The sequence below is a fragment of the Phacochoerus africanus genome, chromosome 2, assembly GCF_016906955.1.
Source record: "Phacochoerus africanus isolate WHEZ1 chromosome 2, ROS_Pafr_v1, whole genome shotgun sequence".
Classification (NCBI taxonomy): Eukaryota; Metazoa; Chordata; class Mammalia; order Artiodactyla; family Suidae; genus Phacochoerus; species Phacochoerus africanus.
Genome location: NC_062545.1, coordinates 227,060,624 through 227,081,242, shown reverse-complemented (window position 1 = coordinate 227,081,242; position 20,619 = coordinate 227,060,624). Strand labels below are relative to the sequence as shown.

Here is a 20,619-nt window from a genome sequence, read left to right as displayed (position 1 = left end):
ACAGTTGCTGTTTTTATTATCCCAATTCTGTGCCTTAAACCAAAATAATTTATAAACCAAAAGAAAGGAGGAGAATAAACCACAGCAATTTACTGAATCTTAAACTCAACGCAAGTATAAAGTTTTCCAAGGAATTTTTGAATCAAGCCAAATTCCATCCTCCCAGGTTACCTATTGAACTAATTCAAACCAGAAATCAATTTTGATACTGTCTATAATGACTGAGTCAAGTTATCAAAATATTTTCTAAAGTGGTATTGCATTTGACTTAGAACCATAGGAGGATAGAAAGGAAAAAGAAACAACCTTATTAGTTGTGTAATTTATTTTTCTTTTTTAAAAAAGTTAACTTTATTGGAAGAATATCCTTTGGGGGCATGAGTTAATTTGAGGAATTTTTGTAAGTTTTTGCAAGTCAGTCTAACATTCAGTGGATCGGTTTCTGTTCTGTGCAGGTTACTGTTTTTGTATCTCAAAGCCAAAAGCCACAGGGATGGTCACAGTTACTGTTCATCTCAGGGATGTGAAAGAGTCAAGATCCAGGCAACAACAGACTCAAAAGACATTAGTAACTGCATGGCCAAAGCATATCCCCGGTATTACAGAAAGCCATCAGTACTCAAGCCAATGCCATCCATGCTCAAGGGACCCTGTCAAGGCTGCGGGACTCGTCAGGTAAATAAGGAGTAAAAGTAGGGTGTGGTGCAGGAGAAAAAGTCAAAAAGTTTCTGTGCAACAGGAATATTTCTTTTTCTGAAACATCTGTGCTGCCAAATGATAAATATTGCTTGGTTTTCTCCTGAATTTTGGCCCATTTTAGAATGTGATGCTAATAAGAAGCAAACCAGTCCAAATTTATAATAAAAATACCTTCCGTCTGTGATATATCAGTTTACCCTGAATGATTATGAATTTAGTGGTTGTTATTCATTACAGTACTGCTGTCAGGTTTACATGTCAGTGACGTCAAAAAATACTTTGTATGGATTAGCAGTGAGATCCTGCTGTGTAGCACTGGGAACTATGCCTAGTCACTTATGATGGAGCATGATAATGTGAGAAAATAGAATGTGTACATGTATGTGTATCTGGGTCACCGTGCTGTACAGTAGAAAAAAAATTGTATTGGGAAAGAAACAATTAAAAAAAATAAATTAATAAAAAAATTAACTACATAACAACAACAAAAAATAACTGTATAACATTTCACTGTATGTTAGGTATGGTATATTTTTGACTTCTTTCATGTCAGATAAACTGCTTCTTTTTCCTCTATGCACGTAAAATCCTTGGTTTAATTTCCCCCCATAAAACCTTGTAGATGGTGCCAAAAAAATACTTTGTGAGTTCTCATTGTGGCTCAGTGGATACAGGTTTGATCCCTGGCCTCGCTCATTGGGTTAAGGATCTGGCATTGCCATGAGCTGTGGTGTAGGTTGCAGATGTGGCTTGGATCCTGCGTTGCTGTGGCTATGGCATAGGCTGGCAGCTACAGCTCTGATTCGACCCTAGCCTGGGAACTTCCATATGCTGCAGGTGCAGCTCTAAAAGGATAAAAACCCAGACAAAATGGAACTTTCTCTTGGCAGTGTGAAATTTTTCAGAAAATACATTCACGAGAATTGTTTCCTTTAAGATGAAAAGCCGCTCTTGATTTGAAGCATGTACTCTTATGTTTACCTATAATTAAAAGTACAAACTGACTTTGGTTAGAAGTGAAGTGTTCCTTATGATATATTTTAATGAGATGGTCTCCTTTGAGGTCCTGAAAAAACATGGCAATGAAAGTATATCCAAAGAATGAGTTAAAATCAGGCATGGGGTTTCTGAAAGAAGTCGACCAATTCCAGGTGAAAAAGTATAGAGTTAATATTGCCTGAATTAATATTTAATCTTTATACAAACAAATATGAGTCAAGGAAAATGGTTCTCAAGTTGTAGTCCCCAGTCCAGTAGCATCAGCATCACCTGGGAACTTGTGAAAAAGTTCTAAATCTTGGGTCCCACCCTAGTTCTACTGAGTCGGAAACTCCAGGGGTGGGGTTTAGCAGTCTGTGCTTTAACAAGCCCTGCAGTTGATTTGGTACATGTTCACATTTTTTTTTTTTTTTTGACTGTGCTTGTGGCATGTAGAAGTTCCCAGGTCAGGGATCAAGCTGCTGCAGTGACTTCCAGATCCTTAACCCACTGTGCCACAAGGGAACTCCCATGTTCACATTTGACTTTCACTGGCCTAGAGGATTTTTTTTTTAAGTCCCTATTGGAGTTCACTTGTGGTGCAGTGGCTTAAGGATCTGGCATTGTTGCTGCAGTGGCTTAGGTCTCTGCCCTGGCCTGGGAACTTCCACATGCTATGCATGCAGCCAAAAAATAAAAAAAAAGTCCTTATTGCCACAGAAATGCATACTGTCTATTTAATAAGGAGAAGACCTCTAAATCTTTCTTTTCATTTCTTATTCTAAGTGATTTGAGAAAACAAAAATTCTTCCATCGTACGAGTTCTTTATTTCTAATTTTTCTTGTTTCTGTCCATTGGTGGCAGTAAAAATGGGAAAGGAAGAGAGATTTTGTTTCCTATTATGATATATGAGAAGTGGGTTTTTTTGTTTTGTTTTGTTTTGTTTTATCTTTTTGCCTTTTCTAGGGCCGCTACCCGAGGCATATGGAGGTTCCCAAGCCAGGGGTCCAGTCGGAGCCGTAGTAGCTGGCCTATACCACAGCCACAGCAACATGGGATCTGAGCCATGTCTGCAACCCACACCACAGTTCACGGCAACGCCAGATCCTTAACCCACTGAGCAAGGCCAGGGATCGAACCTGCAACCCCATGTCTCTCAGTCGGATTCATTAACCACTGTGCCACGATGGGAACTCCTGAAAAGTAGTTTTTTGATGGCAACTCACTATCACAGTCTTAGTCTCTCATACCCTTGAGCTGTGTTTATTTTTCAATTCAGCTAAACCAACCAACCAACCAAAAAAATAGTAAACCAGATACATGAAGAAGTTTATATGAATCTTTGCCTATCCCATGTAATATTTTGACTATTAAAGTGAAAATTTTCAAATAGTCTTTGTGGGAAAGTAAATTTTCCAGTCTAACTCTCAACTTGAATTTGTTTAGGAAGTCCTTTGTTACTGGAAAGACCTCAGGTAATTTGTAATTATTATAAGAAATACTATGAAGTAATTTAATCGTCTTCAGAACTATTCTGGGCCTATCTTGATAAATGGTTCCATGCATTGATGTTTAGCATTCTTTTTTCTTTGGGCATGAAAGATTGATCAGAATTTATTTATGTAAAATGTATTGATGACTGAGTTGGCAGTTGCAAAGTATTTGAAGCATCTGAGGACATCATTTTTATTGGAAATTTGAGGGGACTTTTGGTTTTCAATGTCAAAAACACATGTATATTAGGAATAGGTAGGAAAACTCGCATTAATTTTTGGCTTCAGATCTGAGACTTCAAAGAAATATCCAGCATCTGGATGCTTAATAACACAATTATTTGTTCTTGCCATGATTATTTGCTCTTGTTGGCATGGATTTATAAGGACATAAACTTTTAAATACTAAGTTGTATGAAGAGTTAAGAGTAGTTTTGAATAAGAGAGCCTTTAGGGAGGACATGGGTGGTAGGGCTTGGAGTTGGGAGTGATTTAGAATAGAAGGAAAATGGGAACAGTGTTTTTTTGGGGAGGAAACAGCATCTGCAAAGCAAGATGGCAGAAGAGGAGGTGAAACATTTGTGGGAAAGTGAGGGAAGTTCCCTGCAGGTTGAATTTGATAGAACAGAGAAATAGGGGCCTGTGTCTGAGACATGGCTCTGTTTGTGGAACATTTTGCAGGTCATTGAGTGGACCTAGAGATTATCATACTAAGTGAAGTAAGTCAGGTAGAGAAAGACAAATATCATACAATATCACTTATATGTGGAATCTTAAAAAAAAGATACAAAGGAACTTACAAAACAAAAATAGATTCATAGACATAGAAAACATACTTAGAGTTACCAAAGAGGATAGCAGGGGATGAGGGGAGATAAATTAGGATTTGGGGATTAAAATATACATACTATATATAGAATAGATGAACAATAAGGACCTACTGTATAGCACAGGAAATTATATTCCATATTGGGTAATAAACTATAATGGAAAAAAAATCTGAAAAAGAATAGATTTTAAAAAGAAAAGAGTTCCCGTTGTGGCTCAGTGGATAATGAATCTGACTAACATCCATGAGAATGCAGGTTTGATCCCTGGCCTTGCTCAGTGGGTTAAGGATCTGGCGTTGCCGTGAGCTGTGGTGTAGGTCATAGACATGGCTCAGATCCCACATTGCTGTGGCTCTGGCATAGGCCGGCAGCTGCAGCTTCAATTGGACCCCTAGCCTGGGAATCTCCATATGCCGTGGGTTTGGCCCTAAAAAGACACACACACACACACACACACACACACACAAAATTAAAAACAAACAAAAAACAAAAACAAAAAAAAAAAACTGGGATTGCTTCCAGAAAATGAGCAGTATACACTTCTCATTAATATGAGAAGCCTGTATCAAAAGATGGAATTTCATGTCATGAAATATGTACTGAAAGTTCAGAAAAGAAAGAAAACCACTTACTGGCTTTGGTATAATTGAGTATTTTGGAAGAAGATGCAGTTGACATAGATATGGAACTTCTTTCCCATCTAGGTGGTGTTTACCAGTGATCCTCATAAAAGCTACCTCCCTGTGCAATTCTGGTCACCCAGTCAAGCACAGACTCAGAATGGAGACCTGTCTATTATTTCTGTAAGTACCATCTGGCGTGTATGCTCTCATAGCTTCTCATGTCTATATTTTATCCTGGTAATGTGAATTCTTTCTGGCAATATTCATTTGTTTATAATCACATTTTTATTATTGGTGGCAAGCAATACAATGGAGATATAAATACCTCCTAAACATTTGCATTTTTAAATACATTAAATAGATTTATTAAAAATCTTTTCTCAGGAGTTCCCGTCGTGGTGCAGTGGTTAACGAATCCAACTAGGAACCATGAGGTTGTGGGTTCGGTCCCTGCGCTTGCTCAGTGGGTTAATGATCCGGCTTTGCCGTGAGCTGTGGTGTAGGTTGCAGATGCAGCTCGGATCCCGTGTTGCTGTGGCTCTGGCGTAGGCCAGTGGCTACAGCTCCGATTTGACCCCTAGACTGGGAACCTCCATATGCCGCGGGAGCGGCCCAAAGAAATAGCAAAAAAAGACAAAAAAAAAATCTTTTCTCAGTTGACTATTGATTACTTTTAGGTGAGTGTTAAAATTGTTCAGGTGACCCAGATTTCATTTGTGTAGGAGAAGGGCATTTTTGGTTTTAAAAAAAAAAATTGTCCTATGGAGTTCCCTTATGGTACAGTGTGTTAAGGACTGGTGTCACTGCAGTGACTCAAGTCAATGCCGTGGCACCAGTTCAACCCCTGGTCTGGGAACTTCCACATGCCATGGGCATGGCCAGAAAACATTGCCATCATCAATATGTGGAAAATTTGTGTTTACCTTGGTTTTTGAAAATCTCCTTGGCTATTTATTTATTTATTTTTGTATTTTTGCCATTTCTTGGGCGGCTCCCACGGAGGTTCCCAGGCTAGGAGTCGAATCGGAGCTGTAGCCGCTGGCCTGTGCCAGAGCTACAGCAACACAGGATCCGAGCCGAGTCTGCAACCTATACCACAGCAACACAGGATCCTTAACCCACTGAGCAAGGGCAGGAATCGAACCTGCGACCTCATGGTTCCTAGTCAGATTCGTTAACCACTGAGCCATGACAGGAATTCCCCTCCTTGGCTTTTTAATATTAAAGTTTTCTGGCTGCCACTTTTTCAGATGAGGAAAATGAAGATATGAAGTGTTAGTTGTCTTTTTAAATACGTTAATGGAAGTATAAATAAGGCTTAGACTCAGTGTCAATACTGGAATTTGGGCTAAGAGCCAAACTAGTCAGTGGTAATCAGCTCTAGGCATGTGACCTGTCCAAAATTGACCTGACCTAAGAACCTCTATATAAAGAGCACTTTGAGTAGGAGGCCTCTTTGTCTCCAAGTGATATCCAGCCAGGGCCTGTGCTAAGTCTCAAGGGGTCTCCTTAGGAGCTTGGTTTTTTTTTTTTTTTGGTCTTTTTTTGCTATTTCTTTGGGCCGCTCCCGCGGCATATGGAGGTTCCCAGGCCAGGGGTCGAATCGGAGCTGTAGCTGCTGGCCTAAGCCAGAGACACAGCAATGCTGGATCCAAGCCGCGTCTACAACCTATACCACAGCTCACTGCAACGCTGGATCGTTAATCCACTGAGCAAGGGCAGGGACCGAACCTGCAACCTCATGGTTCCTAGTCGGATTCGTTAACCACTGCGCCACAACGGGAACTCCCAGGAGCTTGGTTTTTAAAGTGGTGGACAACACATTCACTCACATATTTACATTTAAGTGGACAAAATTAAATATTAATTTTGTAATTAATTTTGTAATCTTTTTTATTTTTCTTTCCCTGTCTCTTTTATTGTGTTAAGATACACATAACATAAAATTGATCAGCCTAACCTTTTAAGTGTGTAGTTCAGTGGTATGAAATACATTCTAATTATTATGCAACCATCACCATCCATCTCCAGAACTTAACTCTGCATTAAGAACTTTTTAACAATTCTGAATTAAAAACATCCCTATTTAAGGGAAGAGGGTGAAATGGGGAGTTATTAATGAATAGGCATAAAGATTCAGTTGAGTAAAATGTGTAAACTCTCAAAATATGCTGTACAGCATTGTCCCTAGAGTCAATAATAATGAATTATTCACTTTTAAAATGTTTAAGAGAGTGGATCTCATATTAGTGTTCTTAACCACAATTAGAAAAGGAGGGATGGAGTTCCAGTTGTAGCTCAGTGGTAACAAACCTGATGAGTATCATGAAAGTGCAGGTTTGATCCCTGGCCTTGCTCAGTGGATTAAGGATCTGGCATTGCTGTAAGCTGTGGTGTAGGTCACAGACTCTGCTTGGATCCCATGTTGCTGTGGCTGTGGTATAGGCCAGCACCTGCAGCTCCAATTCAACCCTAGCCTGGGAACTTCCATATGCCACAGCTGTGGCTCTTAAAAAAAAAAAAAAAAATACAAAAAGGAAGGGAGCAAGGGAGGAGGGAAGATCCCTATTAAATGTAACTAAAAGATTTTCTCAAGTATATATTTATATCTGCTGCCCTGTGTTAGCACTTCTCCATCTTGTAGTATGTTTGTGATGTAGTTTTATTGGTAGGAAGATTGTTAGCTCAACATCTTAAGGCAGTCAGCTGCATGAAGAACTTGATCCCAGCCTGCTAGCATGCTGGTGGGTGTCTGTTGCAAAGGGAAGCAAGTAGCTGCTGAGTCTCTCTGCATTACCAGCTCACTAGATAATTAAAGATCTTGGTTTTATTTTTGTTTTTTCTTTCGTTCTAGAGCCGCACCTGCAGCATATGGAAGTTCCCAGGCTAGGGGTTGAATCGGAGGTGCAGCTGCTGGCCTACACCACAGCCACAGCAATGCAGGATCCGAGCCATGTCTGCGACCTATACCACAGCTCCTGGCAATGCTGGATCTTTAACCCACTGAGCAAGGCCAGGGATCCCTGCAACCTCATGGATCCTAGTTGGATTCGTTAACGGCTGAGCCATGAAGGGAACTCCTTAAAGAAGACATTGTTTGATTCCACTGCTGCACATTGGGTGCTTGGAACCCTAGAGGAGGTCACAGAGGATTGTGTTTTGTCACATTTACCTCCTCTACTTTTTCTGAAGTCTTTGCTGGACATGGCCTTGCTTTAGTTTATATCAAATGTTTTGTGTTTCCTTTTAAGCAACAGGTTTTGGGGGGTATTTTTCAAGAGGACAGTTTGAGTGTGTTAAGGATTATTTATTATACATACATTTTTTCAAATGTATCTCAGTTTTAAGTGTGCATATTTTTTATTTTTTATTATTTTTTATTTTTTGTCTTTTTGCTATTTCTTGGGCCGCTCCTGCGGCATATGGAGGTTCCCAGGCTAGGGGTCGAATTGGAGCTGCAGCCACAGGCCTACGCCAGAGCCAGAGCAACACAGGATCCGAGCCGCATCTGCAACCTACACCACAGCTCACGGCAATGCTGGATCGTTAACCCACTGAGCAAGGGCAGGGACCGAACCCGCAACCTCATGGTTCCTAGTTGGATTCGTTAACCACTGTGCCATAATGGGAACGCCCCAGATTTTTTAAAATAAGAGAATCACTCTCAGTCTTTCTAAATATAAAATGGCACTTTACATCAGGCACTTTTAGAATTACTCTCTGGACTAGAGCAACTTAAATACAGACAGGAAGTCATTTTGAATTCCTGTGAAATCATTAGCAATTAGAATTTCAATATAACTTCTCCAAGCAAGGACAGGTGTAATGATGAGAGCGTCTCTCCTTTGTTAACTTTTAACATAGTTTGTAGTTTTACACATTTTAAACAGAAATAGTACCTATGGTTTAAATTACTTGTAAATCATTTTTCAGCTTCATAAATTTTTTTCCTTCCTTTTTGGTGAAGGAATTAATGATATATGGATGTATCTCGAATTCCTTTTTCTTGAAAAGGTCTCAAGTCATTAATTTAAAGAGGATGACTGGAAATTTCAGCTCACAGTAATTGTGAACAAGATATAGTAGTACCCTGTGGCTTAAATCCTGGTAAAATTACTATTTTTTCATTTTGATTTTAAAGGAGAACTATATATGGAACAAAGGAGATGAAGCAGGCTGGCTCCTCTGATGTTCCAAACCTAAACTCTCCTGGGGGTTTATGTGGGTTAAGGAGTGATATCTATCTAAAATGCCTTGGTTGGAGCTTCTTATTCAATCAATAAAGATCAGTCAAGGCAAAAGCCTACAACATAGGCCCAGTTTCAAAGGTTGGCAGAAGAAGAGTACATGGAATATGCAGTCTGAATTTTGGAGTTATAATCTGATTCACGGGTTTAGAAGACAGAGGAAAAGGGGCTGGAAAGACAAGTCATCCTGGAGATACTGAAATGATGATGACAGCAGAAGACACTCTTGTATTCTCAGATCAACGGCACCGACTTCACCTTCCAAGGGGCGGGCATCTTCCTCCTGATTGTGGATGCCTGCAGTGTTCCTTTCCGCTTGATGGAAAAAAAACTTTTCTCTCTCAAGGACGCCAGTCGCATGGAAGAGTACTTCAAAACAAGTATCCCTCCAAGGTAAGTGAAGCTTGCTCTGAAAGAGGGATAAGGTAGCTTAAAGATGACACCCAGTTAACTCTGAGCTCTGGTTTGTCTGCCTGCCCTTTTACTCTAGACATTTAGGACTCTTGAAAGATAGTCATTCCTTCCCAGTCTCAGGTTGATGCCTGTGTGGTCTAAGCTGCTTATCTATCATTGATAAGTGAGCACTCAGATGTTAGAAGGGTTTGCAGATGATGGGAAGGCTCTTGGAAGGAGAAAAGCTTAAAATAAATTTGGGAACAATTTTATTCCACTTTTTAGTATTAAGTTGACCTCCACTGTCCCCAACTTGCTCAGAAGGCTCATCACCATTTTAAAACAATTTTATAGTCACTTTTGCCTTTGCAGCCATCTGTCCCACTGATGAGCCCTTGGACAGCATTGTGCTATGACTGGTATAGGAGGTCATTACCTAAGTCACTGGGAAGTGACTAGAAATGAGTAAATTGATTTTTTTTCTTTTTTAAATTAAAAATTATTTTTCATTTTTTTCCCTTTCCTTTCTTTCTCTCTTTGTTTTATTCTTTTTATCTTTTTCTATTTGTGGCATGTGTGTGTGTGTGTGTGTGTGTGTAGTGGGGGGGAGTGAAGTAAATTGATTTTTAAGTGGATGAGTGTACAGTTTCTCTTTTAAGAGCCCTGATTCATTTTTCTTTGTTGGTCTCAGAACAAAGGTGTACAGGAGAGAAACTTTTCTTTTTTTGTGTTGGGCAGATCCTGCCTGGAGCCAAGAAGATGAATTTAGTCTCTTTTCTGCCCTCTTGTTTTAGCTGCAGACATAGGTTTACACACAGGCCTTCATTCTGTAAAGCCGCCAAAGGAGGGACAAGGATTCTCAGGGAGCAAAGGCTGGTCTAGCTTTTGAATCATCATCAGTTGATCTCTTATGCTCCTAAAGATTTTTCCTGCTATTGAGAATACACACACTCACTCCACTTAAACCAGTCTAGATATGAGTATCACCCCAAATGTTGAGGGCAACACAGTTGCCTTGCAAGGCACCTTATAGATTTAAGAATTAAAACCAATTTATGAAAAAGTCACATAGAAAGGAGACATAGTATTTTGAGATACAGGTGGCACTCTGTTTCTTGATCTGGATCCTGGTTACTTGAGTGTGTTTAGTTTGCAAAAAATTAGTGTGCTGTACACTTAGGAATACTATTCTGCATGTTGCATCTGACAACAAAGTGTTAAGAAGTTATGGGGCAACTTGCAATGCCTTCCAGGGAAACCGGGGATGTTGGGATGGGAGTGGGTAACGGGGAAACTGTAAGTGATCTCATGGAACTAGCGTAGTAGTTCTGACCCACTGAAGAAGGTCAGACCTGCAGGATTGCTATGAATCAGACCTCTGATCTGACTCTGAATTGTCACCACTGCTTTGGAAAGACTTCAACAAAGAACCCATGCCAACCTAACACTTAAGACTCTAACTAGAAATATCAAGACCCACATTAAACAAATAAATACTTTACTAAAGGATATACAGTAAGAATTGAATAAAAGGAGAGACTTTCCCTGTCTCTAGATGGAAGAATTAATACTGTAAACATGTCACTGTATCTAAATTAAAGTGTAAACTTAACACATTTCCGTCAGTGTCCCGATAGGTTACTTTTCTCTTGTATTTGACAGTTACTAATGAAGTTCATCTGGAAGATTAAATGTGGGAAAATAATAAAAAATTTCTAAACAAATTCCAATAATACAAGGAGCTTATTTTATCTGATATTAAAATAAACCATGAAGCCGTAGTAACTAAGCTGCCATAGTATTGGCAGAGGAGAGGGAGATCAGTAGAGAATCCACAAACAGATCTGAATATATGTGTTGTTATAATAAAAATGACAGTTTAAACCAAATCATGGGGAACAGATTTTGTTTTTTTAGAATTGGTATTTATCCATTTATTTAATAAATAGATAGCAGAACATAAATAGATAAATAGAGCATCTGAAGGTAACAAAACTAAGCTCTCCTATTAAAATAGTTTGTTTCATGAAAGAGCTGTGTCCCAAGCCATTCACTCAGTCAGCTGACCAAAGTGAACTGATCTAAATGCCTTTGATTTCCTCTACATTTAGAGACCCCTTGTAATAGCCACTCAAGTTCTAGGTGGGGCAGGAAAGTGGGCACTTGCAACAGCAGGAATGAAAAAGCATGTGGGATGTTTTTTTCCTTGATTTTTGAGTTCTGCCCTTTATTATATTTGGTTCAGAAAGGTACTCAATAAATACATGCTTAATTATTGATATTTGCTCTGATTTTCTAACTTTTACAGGTCAGTTGTCCTGTTGAGCACACGAGGAGAGATAGCACAGTTGAATATTTCAGATTCATTAGTACCTCTGGGATTAGCCAAACCAGCCCATCTTTATAACAATGGTTTGTATTTGTATTCTTCTCTGAAGCTCTTAGGAGGCCAGCACCATCAGCCTTCTTATGGTGGAGTGTGGCTACCAGACTGTTTTCATAGGCTTGTTTGGCTGGGGTGGGTATCATGAAGATAATTTCTAAATCAGGAGACAGTGTTAGAGGAAGTGTGTTGGGATGTGGTTTGTTATTTGGGGTAAGACGTGGGTGGTAAGAGTTCATTGTCTAACATAGGAAGTATAGTTACATTTGTTTGTTTTTCTATTTCATAGCCATCTTTTATTTCTCTCACCTTTGTCTCACCTCCCAAAAAACTTGACTGCAACTAGTAGAGGTACAAATTGAACTTTTTTTTTATTTTTTATTTTTTTAGGGAGTACCATATTTTTGGGATTCAGTGGAAACTTTAAACCGTCATGGACTAAGCTATTTACCAGTCCTGCTGGACAGGGCCTCGGGCTGCTCGAACAATTTATACCTTTGCAGCTGGACGAATATGGTTGTCGCAGGGCTGGCACTGTCCGCCGAAGAGACCTGGAGCTGTTGAAGCAAACTTCAAGAGCACATTAGAGATTGACTGTAACTTAAGTGCTGGGGGGAAAAAATGTGAACTAACTTATTTAATTTATGGCATTTTAGAATGACACTGTTAACCCAATGGAACCATTTCCCTGTTTGATTCAGAAAGGGGAGAAAAGAGTTTAAAAGTGATGTGATTGCTTGAATACCAGCTCACGCACCTTCTAGTTGTACACAATGTTCAAGAATTTATTTGTATTTGTTAGGCTGGTATAATTCAGAGAGCAGTTATTCCTTACCTCCCACCCCTGTGTTTTGTAGTGACCATAAGCAGTGCTTCACCTTTTGAATACTGGGATGTTGTGTGGGGAGGTGGGGGCTTTGAAAATCAGCCTGAGTCCTTGGGAGGACCAGCTCTTGTAGCACCTTGGATACTTGAAGTCTAATGCTCAGTTGTGTCGTTGACTTTGGGTCAGCAATTGACCTGGGTGGCTGGCATATTCTCTAATGCCCTGGGCCCTGGTTCTGGACAGCCTTTGAGGGTTTTATATGATAATGAATGATAGAGTTTTAAGTGGCAACTCAGGCCCAGCTCATGCCCTTTTTTGCCTGGACATGTGCTATTTTTATTCATTTGTATCTTGATTCCTTCTAAGGGTTCATCTTTCAAACAGGAAGTATATTGGGACAAAGGGCTTTTAGGGGTTAGACATGCCTTTAATCTGTGACCATTGGGCAAAAATTTGACCTGCACCAGGGTCTGAGGTTGGTGGGACCATTTTTGCAGCTTTAATCCTTAGCCTGTTTTGACTGTACATTTGTATTTAAAATGCAGAGCTGAACTAAATATTTACATTTTTTAAAGAGAGAATCAGGCCTTTTTCCTAAACTTATGTTGTTTCAACTTGCACAAAGGAAGTCTCTTCTTGGAGTTGCTCCTACACCCAGCTTCTTTGTTGTTGCTTTTGTGTGTGGATTTTTTTTTCCCCAAGTTTTTCTGCTCACTCACCTGGCAGGATAACTGCAGAAAGTTTAATGATACCCCAAAATACTGCACTCGGGAAGAAAAAAAGGAGAGCCAAATCATGGAGGGAATATAAAGAAACAAACCTTTTTATATAGCCTTAGAGTCTGAAACTCTTCAGTTGTTAGAGCCAATACAAAAAGACCCTGCAATTCCCTATTTTTCTCCCCACCGGGTGCATGCATCGCCTGCTAGTGAGGATTGCATATGGTAGAAGGAGATTGCTGCAACAGCCTGAGATGTCACCACACCAAGAGGAAAGAAGCATTGAAATGCCTTTACCTTTTCCTAAACCCACAGTGCATGAAGTGTAGTGGAGGGATGACCACAGTGAGATAGGACAGAGTATGTTCAGGCTGACTTTGGCAATGAGAACAGACAAATTCACTTTTCTCTACAAGAGCAGTGGTTAATGGCCTGTCCTTTTGTGTCCAAGAGAAACTGCAGAGCAGCTCTGTGACTTACTTTACAAAATATGCTACCTCAAAGTGCTACCGATAAACCTTTCTAACTGTAAGTGCTCTTGCTAAGGGCACATGTCTTAATATCATAGTTTAGGTTTTTTGGGTTTTGGGTTTTTTTTTTTTTTGTATATTGATGAATGAGATCTTACCTATTAAATATATTATTGGATCATGGTTCCTCAAGGTTATTAAAGTTTGTGTGTGTGTGTTTTTTACGACAAATATCTTTTATGTGTGTTTTTTAGAATTTGGATCTTTAAAGATTTGGAGAGGATATGTAAGTTCTAAGGCACTCAGTTTTTCTGATTTATATGTTAATGATCAGGGCCTAAGTTAAATAAATAAAAATATGTGTGCATGTATTTTTTATATATGTGTATGACTCTGTTTATCTGGCAAGCAGTCAATTGGTCAGTCATTTTTCATTTCATATCCCAGCTGTAAGAAGCTATGAGTGGGAAGGGAAACTCATCCATGAAGTAGATTTTGTAAGATTAAAGTAAGCTTCAGAAGGCCAGAACCTCTCCAGTACAGAGGTTCTCAACCTTGGCTGCAGTTTGGAGTCACCTGGGGAGCTTTAAAAACTATGAGGCCCTAGCCCTCACCCTTCAGCCCCTACATTCAGATTTAATTGGTGTGGGGTGCAGCCTGGGCATGGATTTTTTTTTTCAAAGCTCTCTGGGTAATGCTTATAACATGTAGCCAGATTTAGGAACCACTGCAGTAACATAATAGTCCCACTGTTCAACTTCAATCTATGATTTTTTTTTTTTTTAGGGGGATGAAAACAAAATTACAAGTATCTACTATATTTATTTGGGATTCCTGTATTACAGAACTTTAAGCCATAAACAAAGCATTTCACTATTGTCTCCTTTTAACAGATCTTTCAAATACAGTGACTTAGTCTTTGATCACCTCAAATTGTTAAATTGGCTATTGAAGCTGATATACACATTTCAGGAAATTAGGAGCTGGCAATCTGTTTTATTTCTACTGAGAAAATATATTCAAAGGTGATTTATAAGTTCGTAAGCATTTTCCATCAGGTGAGGCAATTGGTTGAGCTCCAGAAATGTGGCTTCTACAAATCAGCCAGCTGATGAGAAACACAGTACCGTCTCCTATGTTGACAGACTTGGGTTCTAAGTCTTTTTCCTGTGAGATTTCAGCCTCTCCACCTGAGTTGGCCTGCCATATGTTATCTTCAGAGGCTGGAAGAGAGTGTTTGTGAGAAGATGAAAGGCAGACTCATGGTTTTGTAGAATATGACTCCAAAGCAGCCGCTAAGCTAATGTTTATACCTGGAGTAGGGGAGTGGGGAGGTATTTATGACTCCTCTGTCTCCAGCTCCATCAGAGGAGAACATATCCTCCTGCCATTAGATGGATTATTTGGTTTGGAGGAGGGGTGGGCAATGAGGTGATGGATTGAAGTCTGAATGCTTCAGATAACTAGGCTTTCATTCTGTAAGGGATGAGGTAATGTTTGGATAAGTCCAGTTGAAAGGCATTTCCATAAGCAGGAATTTGCTTAATTTAAGTGTTTTTTGTTTGTTTGTTTTTTTCCAGTCAATCCTAATAGGTAAGTACTGAGATTGCAGCATGACAATGATTGTTGACTTCATGATGGAGTGTTGGAGTCTACCCTCTAGAATTCTTGTTTGGCTTTCAGATACTTATGAAATCATGTTTAATAACTTGAGAAATTCTCCTAGTAGTAAAGACCGTGAATGGGAATATTTGGGTAACAGATTTCTATCATGGTGCTTAGTTTTAACCTGTTAATAACCCAGTCTTTTGGAAATGTGAGTGACATTCTAGATTGGAGCTCATTTTCAACAAAAGGTCAGGGAGGAAAAAAAAAATCAAGAAAATGCATCTCTAGTCATTTGCCACAAGTTAACAAAATGCTATTCACATCTGGCTGGACTCTTGGCATCATTTGGAAGGTTGGGGGTCTTTTACCCCAAATTATCTTCAATATGAGAGAGAAGCTGAAAAAAGAATGCCCATTAGGGCAGGTGTTGTAGGGAAGGGCACAAACCACTTTATTTTTATGTGATAAAATTAGAGGTTGATGATTGAACCATGAAGTTTTCTAAGTGAGGAACTTTGCCCCACAGAGCATCCAAAAATAGCAGCCATAGCAAGATGTGAAAACATTATATCTGAAAATCCAACACATAGTGGGTCAGACAACAACTTCATAGATTTGCTTTTAAAATATTTCTAAGATGGATATTGTGATTAGTCTAGATTTGGAAAGCAATAACGTTCCTCCTTAGAAAAGCTTAGACTTCATAATTAAAATTGATGCCAGGGGTTGGCAAACTGACCTGTAGGACAAACCTGTTCCCCTGTCTGGTTTTGAGCTAATTTTGAGCAAAGAATAATTTCACATCTTTAATATAACACTTTGGAAAAAGTCAAAAGAAGAGCAATATTTTAGGATGTAAAAATCATGTCAACTTTAAATTTCAATGTCCATCAATAAAGTTTAATGGAGGACAGGCCTGCTCATTTGCTTGCATATTGACTGGCTTGCATCTGGCAGTGACAGATTGGAGTGGTTGCCACAGAGACTGTGTGGCCTGCAAAGCTGGAATTATTTGCAGACATATTTTGTTCTCTTGTTCTTTGCTTTATTGCATTTCCCAAATAGGGGATTTTTGAATGCCCAAATTGAAGGTTTTTGGCAGTGCTGTGTGGAGCAAGTCTGCCAGTGCCATCTATCTGGCGGCCTTTACTCACTCTGTTCCACATTTTAGTAATTCTTGCAATATTCGTCACCTTTTCATTATTATATTTGTCATTGTCCTCTGTGATCAGTGAGATCTTTGATGTTACCACTGCAAGAGGAGGACTCACTGAAAGCTCAGGTATTGATTAGCTTTTTTCCAGCAATAAAGTTGTTTTATTTTATTTTATTTTATTTTATTTTATTTTATTTTGTCTTTTTGCTATTTCTTGGGCCACTCCCACGGCATATGGAGGTTCCCAGGCTAGGGGTCCAATCGGAGCTGTAGTCTCCGGCCTACGCCAGAGGCACAGCAACGCGGGATCCGAGCAGTGTCTGCAACCCACACCACAGCTCACGGCAACGCCGGATCGTTAACCCACTGAGCAAGGGCAGGGACCGAACCCGCAACCTCATGGTTCCTAGTCGGATTCGTTAACCACTGCACCACGACGGGAACTCCCAGCAATAAAGTTTTTAAATTAAGGAACATACATTGTTTTTTAGACATAGTGCTGTTGCATACTTAGTAGCCTACAGTGTAGTGTAAACCTAACTTTTATATGCCCTGGGAAACCAGAAATTTGTGTGACTTGCCTTATTGGGTTATTTGGTTTGTGACTGTGGCTGGCACCAAGCCTACAGTATCTTTGAGCTATGCCTGGACTGTGTTACTTTACTGAAAGAGTTTGCTGATCTTTGATCTTGGTGAAGAGTATGTGGGTGTTCATTGTACTGTTCTTGGGAACTTCCTAAGGCTTGAGAATTTTGAAAATAGAAAGTTAAGTGGAAAACCTTCTTCAGAATCACCTGATGTACTTGATGAACATGCGGAGTCCCAAGCCCCTTTGCTATTGTTACTTCTCTTGCCTGGTATTAATTTATTCTTTTGTTACCTTAAGATCGTTACTACTGAGACTTTGTTCCAAGGCAAACATCGTTGACAGGCTCAGGTAACACGGCTTAGGCCAAAAATGGCTTCTTTTATGTCCAAAAGCCAAGCCTGGGTGTTCCTGTTGTGGCTCAGCGTGTAACGAACCCATTACAGTATCTATGAGGATATGGGTTCTATCCCTGGCCTTGCTCAGTGGGTTATAGATCCTGCATTGACGCAAGCTGTGATGTAGGTTGAAGATGCGGCTCAGATCTGGCATTGCTGTGGCTGTGGTGTAGGCTGGCAGCTGCAGCTCTGATTTGACCCCTTGCCTGGAAACTTCAATGTGCTGTGGGTGTGGCCCGAAAAAGAAAAACCAAAACCAAAAAGAATCCATGCCTGGTTCTCTCTCTCCAAGGACACCCTACCTTATCTGTTTACACCATGTATTCTAATTTAGTTGTTTTTTTGAGGGTTAAGGATTAGAAAATCTGTACTTTTTAAACAAACTTCAGAGATAATGCCAAGTTTGGGAGCCACTGAAAACACCCCATGAAAGCGCTTGCCCTAGTTTTAACACAATTCCTTGTACTCATTTGTTTGTATCTAGAAAACAGGCCTTTAGGCCAGGCAGTGCTTGTATAATGAACTGATTTGAGTATCTGAATGAGGTTTGCATTTAAGCCCTTGCACAAGCACTGTAACTCAGCAAACCAGCTGTGCATGGACCAGAGCTATGAAATGAGGAAAGACAACTATGAAGTGAAAACATGTGGCTGCACCCTGTTCTGCAGCTTGTGTGTGTGCAGTTTCCTGCTCTCCATTCTTGTGAGGGCAAACTGCAGTTAATGGTTGGCCTCTTCTAATCCCTTTTATTGTAAACTAGCATGGAATGCAAACAGTTCGTTTCTGATTACCTAAGTACTTTAACCACTTACGTTTTCACTCTCCCTTCTTACCAAGTGGGAAAAATGCTAACAGGCAGTGACATGGGTCAGAGTAAAGGTTTACGTGACAAACTGAAGCTGAGTTAGAGGACGTGGAACAAAACTTTCTACGTTCCCACACCCTGTTTCTTTATAGTCACACCTCCACCTCCTCCTCACTGCCCAGGGTCCATTGCTGTGGCCTTGTCACCCTAGGTAAGACCATGGTCCCAGCTGTCTCTGCACATTTCACTCCCCATCATTGCTCAACACTCAGCTCTTGGTAAACTTAGTCAAAGTCAGGTTGGTCCTCATGTCTAAAACAAATTTCCTCTCAGGACACAAGACCATTTTAATACCTGCCCATTAGTGCCTATAATGCTAAAAGTAATATGTTACTGGAAGTTTTGCTTATCTGATTTGCTTGGTTTTTAAGGCAATTTTGCCCTCCTGCTTACCTCACCTACATTTGGGCTGATGCCATGGAAGATTAGCGGAAGTTACAAATCCGGAAAATTCACAAACTGGATAATTAGTCATTGGGTAGTGGAGTGCAGACCATCTGCAGGATATGAATACTTGTATTTGAATGGAGTCCCTTCTGACCGTCTTCAGGAAAGTTATGGATAATACAGTGATTTCCCTCCTGCCTAAGCAATGTTCTCAGAACATGGAACCCAGATGAGTAACCCTACCTGGCTCTGAAACATATAATCCATTTGGATTCCAGGCCCAGGCTCTTGGCCACAAGAAAGTGTATTTATTCCAACATCTTCCTGGAAGCTGTGCTCTATGAGCACTGGAAAATCCCCTTTGTTTATGATATCTTGCATTTCTGTAAATCACCTTATTTCAATAGCTGAAAGGAAGAGATTTGGTAATTACAGCTTTCCTTTGTTGTAGCTTTATATTGAAAACATATGCCAGCAAGGTTAAGTAAAAATCCAAGTGGATAGATGACCTGTAAACAAGATCAGAACTCATGAGGATTAGGGGCTTCCTGTGCAATTTTATCCAGAGGAAAAAGGTCAATTACAAATTCTAATAATTAATTTTTTTGTTGGCGGGAGTATGATTTTATTATATCAATGATCTAAACTTTGTCTTGTTCCCAGTTCCTTGAAATGTTAATTTTTTTATTTCAGCTGTAAATTTTTATTGTAATATCTAAAATATATTTAAAATCTGTTGACTAGTATGATTGTTAGGTATTTTGGGCAGTCTACTTCTAAATTATAAACTTAATACCTATGTTGTTGCTACTTATTTGACTGAAATAACGTGAGAGTTTAAATTTTATTTGATCCTTTATTTGATTTGTTTACAGAAGGTAAATGATTAATATGAAGCATAAAAGTAACCACTAAAAGACTGAAAGATTGGTAACATTGGAAGTAAAGTAAAGAGAAAGAATGATTCTACCCTGATTTTCCTTAACTTTTCCCATTAACTATTTCTACACTTAAATTGGCTTAAGTCAGAGCCAGTACATTCTATCTAGACATTGAATTTCTGAGTTTGTTTAATGAGATAATGCTATTTTAAACAAATCCTGTTCTCCTTGTGTGTATGTGTGTTTTGCTCTCATGTACCTGAGGGTTTATTCATTGTACCAATATCATGATTTTGGTGAGGACTACAAAGAGAGCATTGCACTGGTGAGTGTGGTGTTAAAGAAAAAAATATTCAGGGTGCTTGTTAAAGATGATAAGGCAGACTTTAAGGGGGCTATTAAAGTGAAGTTTTGTAGTAGTGGAGGTGCAGTTTTGATCCCTGGCCTAGCACAGTGAGTAGGTTAAAAGGATCTGGCTTTGACACAGCTGAGGCTTGGATACAATCCCTGGCCTAGGACCTTCCATATGGCATGGGTGTGGCCATTAAAAAAAAAAAGTCTTTTTAGATGAACTTTTAATTTTAGACTACTTTTAGATTTATGGAAAAATTGTGAAGGGAGTTCCCATATACCCCACATCTAGTTTCTCATATTATTAGTATGGTATATCTGTTACAACTAATGAACTAACATGTTAAATAAAGTTCATTTTTTATTCATGTTTTTATTCAGATTATTTTAGTTTTTGACTAATTCCTTTATCTGTTCTAGAATCCCATCTAGGATACTACATTAGATTTATTAGGCATGTCTCCTTAGGTTCTTTCAAGTTGTAGCAGTTTTTCTCAGACTTTTTTTTTTTTTTTTTTTTCTCCCTGGATGACTCTGAAAGTTTGGAGTTGTACTGGTCAGGTATTTTGTAGAATGTCACTCATTGAAGTCTGCTATTTTTCTCATGATTAGATTGGGTTTTGGAGAAGACTGTAGAGGTACCATTCTTATCACATTGTATCAAAAGTGCCTGTTGATGTTAACCTTGGATGTTAACCTCGGTCACCAGGTAGAAGTAGTGAATG

General features: G+C 39.3%; 1 protein-coding gene across 7 annotated transcripts in view; it reads left to right on the top strand.

The window, feature by feature from the left end:
- Window positions 1–14,040, top strand: part of CEMIP2 (cell migration inducing hyaluronidase 2) — an 82,525-nt gene extending 68,485 nt beyond the window's left edge. For 4 of the 7 annotated variants that reach the window (XM_047767765.1, XM_047767763.1, XM_047767764.1 and 1 more), the window contains exons 20-24: window positions 456–675; window positions 4,706–4,804; window positions 9,110–9,264; window positions 11,573–11,676; window positions 12,038–14,040. In XM_047767765.1, the coding sequence (XP_047623721.1) occupies window positions 456–675; window positions 4,706–4,804; window positions 9,110–9,264; window positions 11,573–11,676; window positions 12,038–12,234 (775 nt within the window). In that variant the 3' untranslated portion in view covers window positions 12,235–14,040. Of the gene's footprint in view, window positions 1–455; window positions 676–4,705; window positions 4,805–6,553; window positions 6,979–8,765; window positions 9,265–11,572; window positions 11,677–12,037 lie in introns of those variants that run through there. The other 3 variants (XM_047767767.1, XM_047767768.1, XM_047767770.1) reach the window with 3 other exon arrangements.
- Window positions 14,041–20,619: the final 6,579 nt, after the last annotated feature.